The sequence below is a fragment of the Apium graveolens genome, chromosome 7, assembly GCF_009905375.1.
Source record: "Apium graveolens cultivar Ventura chromosome 7, ASM990537v1, whole genome shotgun sequence".
Lineage (NCBI taxonomy): Eukaryota > Viridiplantae > Streptophyta > Magnoliopsida > Apiales > Apiaceae > Apium > Apium graveolens.
The window spans coordinates 205,301,934-205,307,936 of NC_133653.1; the positions used below are offsets into that span (position 1 = coordinate 205,301,934).

General features: G+C 33.0%; 1 protein-coding gene across 6 annotated transcripts; it reads right to left on the bottom strand.

Moving 5' to 3' along the window:
* Positions 1–239: 239 nt before the first annotated feature.
* On the bottom strand, positions 240–5,650 carry LOC141672605 (hydroxyproline O-arabinosyltransferase RDN2-like). Of its 6 annotated transcripts, none has more exons than XM_074479248.1 (10): positions 5,422–5,632; positions 4,817–4,837; positions 4,250–4,720; positions 3,423–3,490; positions 3,151–3,352; positions 2,836–2,933; positions 2,671–2,740; positions 2,503–2,574; positions 2,183–2,296; positions 240–632 (listed from the first exon to the last, which is right to left on the bottom strand). In XM_074479248.1, exons 3-10 carry the CDS (start codon positions 4,655–4,657, stop codon positions 570–572), a joined length of 1,095 nt encoding a protein of 364 aa, XP_074335349.1. In that variant the 5' UTR covers positions 4,658–4,720; positions 4,817–4,837; positions 5,422–5,632; the 3' UTR covers positions 240–569. The 6 variants fall into 6 exon arrangements, with proteins under 6 accessions (XP_074335349.1, XP_074335348.1, XP_074335347.1 ...); XM_074479247.1 differs by having other exon boundaries at positions 5,407–5,632; XM_074479246.1 differs by having other exon boundaries at positions 4,250–4,837; positions 5,530–5,650.
* Between the last annotated feature and the right edge of the window lie 353 nt (positions 5,651–6,003).

Here is a 6,003-nt window from a genome sequence, read left to right on the forward strand (position 1 = left end):
AAATTTTGGCTCTGGAGAGAAAGGATGTTTCTGTTGTGATTCATAGTAGGAAGCAAAAGAACAAGGCTGCTCATTTACTAGCTCAGGGTCCTTGTTCAATAAATTGCTCAAATGTTTTTTATTCTCCTCCAGATTCCTTGTTGGAGACTTTGATGCATGATTCTTCCTGTTAATTCCTGGTTTCAAATTATAAAGCATTCAACACATATATAATGTATTAATTTGTAGCCTAATATTCGTGATTTTTAACCAGTTCATATAAATTTAAATAGATCCCCTCGTTTGTGGATGAATGAATATTCATTCCAAACCTGAAATGTCACGCAACAAAATTGTCCTTTTACCTTGTAAATCTTCTACTTTTCAACTTTTATTTGTATCATATTTTTCCGCCACATTTCTGGTAATCTCATTTTTCTGCTCAAACTAAACATATATTTCAAAACATAAGTCACAAATATTGACCTAAGATTTCTTCTTTACATTGATCTTTCTGAAGCTACACTTATATTTAAAGCTGTGATATCACAAAAATAAGTTTTCGCCGTTTCCGTTAGCTCCTTCAGACTTTATGAATTGTCCCAATTAGGAATGTTGGCAGTAGCTTCATTGACCATTTTTACAAGAGTGTCCTGTAGATTGAAACATGAAACATACCATCAGATGCTCAAGCAGAAATTAGTACAGAAGTTTCTTATGGGCAAAATAAACACTGCATTATGTGACTGTTAGATGATAAAGATGTGATAAGCATGACAAAAATTATAACCACTGTGCAAAAGTTTATACCTATGGTTCCATACGAGCACTAGTAAAATCTTTATCTTTTTTTTTTGTAAGGAGTAAAATCTTTTTCTTATAATAGCAAGGAATGGAAGTATCCAGGAAATGTAAAATGCAACACAGAACAACATTTATAACATAATTACAAAGAAAAAACCATTTTTCATAGTTAAAAAACATCTACATTCTACAAAAGAATGTTAAAAAATTTTAAAAATTGAAGTTATGCAATAAGATCCTGATGAGTATAAGTTGACTCAGACAATTACCGTGGAACTTAAAAGTTTGAGCAAGAAAAGGAGAAATATATTGCTAATTTGTATCATCCAAGTTTATGGAGGTTAAATAACTAAAAGAACGATAAACATTACAAAATCTGGATGGTGGATATTTTATGTCTCCCAACAAGCTTCAAGTCATGTAATCAATCTTAAACCAACTAAAATTGGGAAAATACATATATCACAATTGTCAAAGATGGCAGGAATAACAGAATTGCATAATTATGAGGGAAAACTTTAACTTCAAGTGCTCAACAATGAAGATACTCATGCTAGCCGGCAAATGGATGACATATGAGCATGAACATAAAAAGAAGAATACTAATCTCTCAAACAAGCATATTATGACATCAGCAGAGTTAGAGCTGGAAACTTATACTTTAATGCAGAAACATCTATATTTCGAAAGTTCAAATCATAACAAACTTAAAAATTCGTAGGATGTCAACCAGCATTGTGAAAAACTGTTGTGACATATATTTATGTGCCTTTTCCGAGGACAGTGTCAATTAGAACAGATCCATAATCGATGAAGTAAATTTCTGCTCGTCATATACTACATCTCTTAATTTAAGCTTTTAGTATATAAAAAGGTTTGCAGCAACTGCACTATAAAGTCAAAGGTAACATGAGAAGTCAAGTTATACAAAGAACTCAATCCTCCAATCTCAAACAGAAGTAAATCTCAATAGCAAGCCTACACAGCATAATTTATGCTACTCAAACGAGAAAGAACTCTATAATCCCAACAACTGGCTATATAAACCTTGAGAGGCTCTAATCCGCTCCTATTTTTTCCTGCGAAGTACTCTCTTTTTTTTGTAGCACAATTTATAATATCGTGGAAACATGTTCGACAATGTTAGCAATAAACTAGATTAGGCAAAATATGTTTTAAATGTGTGTACCATTTGAGCTACAGCCAAAAATAATAGTCAGGCACAAGGTCAACAATGAATTTGACATATATTAGTGTAAACATCGGCACTCGAAGGTCATTGAAGTGGACGCAGACTGCCCGTAGATATTGATAGCAAGAAAACAAAATCATTTATTCATTTAGGCAGCATATGCAAATCAGAAGCTACTTTGAAAAGTTTAAAATTATATCTACTAACCACACTTTCAGGAACTCCAGGAGGAGGCAAAGGAAGGTTTCTAGGTGGAGGCCCTTGGAGATATGATCTCTTGTCAAATCGCCACTCTCCGATTTTCCCATATGTTAGCTCACCCTGAAGTCAAAGATGTCAAGTTAAATGATAATTTTTAGTGTTGTTTTGCACACGTAGGGACAACTTCAGCATAACAAGCAATTAGCAAGTCCAGTTAGCAAGATTGATCATGTGCAGTCTACTGCAAAGCTCAGTGTCAGATAATCCTACTTCAAATAGAAGAAGAAGAAATATTAAAACATGAAAAAACGATTAAGAAAAATTACCTTCATATTGAAGTCACAGCCGTAAGTATAATGTAGGATGAACCTTTTCTCAGTTTCCATATCCCAAGGGGGCTGAGAAGTCATCAATTTAAAATGAACAAATTTTGTTAAACATATATTTTTATATTCGTGTTTAGTGTACAAGGTCAGATAGTTACACTTTGGAACCTGTAGCATAAAATCTTTTCGAAGAATATGTTGGACACCATGCAAAGCAGAAGCCACAGCATATGCATACCTAAATTACAAAAGTAAAAAATATTTAACAAAAAGTAAATATCGCCGTTATCAAACAGATAATTGTTCAATCTTCCTATATAAGGTAAAACTCACATTTCTAGCACCCATCCAAATGTTTTATCTGACTCTGGATCGTCCTTCATTCTCATAGAAACATTCATCCATGTAGGTGCAATTTTCTCTAACACATCCTGGTTGAAACAAATTAGGCATCCAAACATAAGTCAGCTTATTGAAAACCAGACTATGAAACTGATGTAAATGATCTATCAGATGTTCAAACATGCAAATCAAGTACTATAGTAAATATATTAACTTAAATTTATATTGGTTCAATGGTTAAGATTAAATCCTAGTATAGACACCTGTACCAAGCAACTTTTAGCAAGAAAAAGGTATTAAGTGTACCTTCCGGATAATGACAGGAGAGTTTCCAATTGGATCAATATTAGTCACAGGACCTTTCTCCGCAGGATAAAATTTCCTCATGAGTTTCTCATTTTCATCAGGCTTGATGTAGAAAAAGGGGAAGGCAGCGGGAAGTTCACCATAGCCCAAATTAGGCAGTGGACGTAAAAATATGTGATCAGGCTCTGCCATTAATACATATCTGCAGTAGTAGAAGATAAGAATATTATTTTCTGCAAAATGCAAACAACGATCATAATTATGGTACTCACTCTTCTTCGATTGTAGCCTGTTCCAGCCACTGCACAAATGCCCACGGTCTATTTAAAACAATGTACCCCTGGATACAAGATACATAACCATGTAAGAAAGGGAGATGAAAAGGTTCCAAGGACCTTTTGGCCACCGCCTTGATAAGAGAGACAAATTGATGAATATTTGAAACAAATTGCAATTTGAGATGAGACACTTCATGTCAAAGACTAGGGGACTCCAGCCTTAAAAAATACATGTTTAAAATCTTTGTAACAATAGGACTTCAATCAACTATAAGAAATTATTTTATCAACTCCTTCCATAAGTTCCATGTGATGTTCAAATTGTAGCTTGGAACAACTTTTAAGCATTTGGGAAACTGGATATCAGTTTTAGTTGTTACATATGACAAATGATAAAGACACAAAGAATGTTCTTGTTCTGCATGTTCCAAGTGGATAATATATACAATACATAGCGCAAGCCGCAATGGATGGACTACTTATCAAAATAATAACCATTCTTTATGATTATATCTATCAAGTTATCAAATGCTGGAGATTTGGCCTCAAGGCCCCCCAACAATGAACTATTCATGGGTATAATATGTTATTTTTGTTCAATTTGCCTGCTTCAATAAATGAAAATTCATCAACTCCCTTTAATGACATGAGATTCTGTAGAAGTGCCTGTCTTCATATAATAAATATAAATACATATTACAAACTGAAGAAAGCTCTGGATTATGTTAGAACTATACATGACTGCAGGCACCACATTTGACGACATGAACTAGTAGTATGCAACCGAAACAATAGAAATAATAATAATAAAGTTTTCTTACCCGATCTAAACCTGATGGAAGGGGGTCAACCACATAAGTAGGAATCTCGTCCATCAGGTTGTCAGATTTCCCCGAATGCAAAATCCTGGTAAATTTTCCCATATCTGATCCAAGCAAATCTTTCTGCTTCTTATACCAATAATACATGATCCGACACTGCCATTGGCTGTATGGAGCATCAGTTGCTGTGAGGGCAATGTGAAACAACTTCTTACCATTTTCTGTAGTCTTTGCATTCTGCGGCATCTCGATTACAGGATCAATCACTGACACACCTTCTCTTAAGGGATTAACTGTTCTATTGTGAATTATCAACGTGATCAAATTATATGTACCAACAAAACACCCGATAGCCAAAAGTACCATAAACAACAGTCTGGTACATCCAAAAGGTTTCTTCCCAATCATTGTTGAAGATCTCAACCTTAATACTCAAGGAAGGGGATCCAAAAACAGATAAACTCTCTTGCTCTGAACAAACAACAAGCACAATTTTTTTCACTCTCAATAAGAAAAACCCGATATTCAGCCGCAAATATTGACACTACAAGTTTATGCATAAAATACCTCCAAGAACTCCAACCAAACCTGCATACATCATAAGCAGAGTCACCTAATATAAATTTGTAGAAAAGACCAAAGTGTCCAAACAGCTATATGCAGCCATACAATACATCATCAGCTAACAAACTACAGATATAAAATATAAAATTCACCAAACACAAGCAATTACCAAAACCCTTCTGACTATTCTGACTATTAAGGTGACAACAACCTATTATTATTTAGCCAAAAAAAACCCCATTCTTCATTATTAAAAATTATCACTATAAATGGTACATAATAAAAAGCTAAACAATTTGGGTAAGCAATCAAAATCAATAAACTTTCCAATTAACCATTTAAATATCTCAATATTTTCAAAAAAACAACTATCATGCACAAAATTCAAAGAATTTAAATCATAACATATAAACATCAATGTCACAACAATTTATGGCCATGAAGAACATTTAAAATCACTTAAAAACAAAAAACAACACACACACGCACATGTACTGTGTGTGTATACATCATCAAAAAGTCTTCTAAAATCCAAACCAAGAAAGGAAAAACAAACACAACACATGAAGATAAATAGGGTAGTAGAAAAGAACCTTAAAGAGACATACTGATCATCCAAAGCTGAAGAAACGAATACAAATTTGAGAGAGAGAGAGGAGTGTAAAGGGAGACAGCGTGTAATTTAGAGATCAAGAAGATTAAAAAACGTGAAATACCCGTAAAATCAGTGTGATAATTATGAACCTTAACTTAAGACAGAAGATGCTGATGTATATTTGTGTTTGGATCTCTGACAGAAATTGTAAGGAAATATGAAGATTCTAAATTTAAAAGAAAAAAATAGACAATTGGGAATTCTTTTTATTAATTATAATATTATTATTATCTGTCTTTCTCTTTGGTTTTGTACTTTTGTGAATTTTAAACTCTGTCTTTTGTTCTAGATAATGGGACCACTTTCATTCATACTAGGATACACGTGTTTTTTAGGGATTTCATGAATTTTGTGCTTTGGTAATCAAAAGGGGACTTTATTTACTCGTTCGGTTTTTATTTGATTATTGTTTTAGTATAATTTATTTATTTATTAAAAATAATAAAGAAACAAAAATCGTTAAATCCATAACAAAAATTTAAGGTTCAGAGCAATTTTTTTAATATAGATCAAAATATCCTTAATATTTAACTTC

What these genes read in the sequence shown, in the direction of transcription:
- LOC141672605 (XM_074479246.1), bottom strand. Translation starts at nt 4,657, where the DNA reads ATGATTGGGAAGAAACCTTTTGGATGTACCAGACTGTTGTTTATGGTA. An exon ending in TTCCATCAGGTTTAGATCGG is followed by an intron (nt 3,491 to 4,249) that starts GTAAGAAAACTT and finishes TCTTGTATCCAG; the next exon opens with GGGTACATTGTTTTAAATAG. An exon ending in GAAAAGATTTTATGCTACAG is followed by an intron (nt 2,575 to 2,670) that starts GTTCCAAAGTGT and finishes ATGACTTCTCAG; the next exon opens with CCCCCTTGGGATATGGAAAC.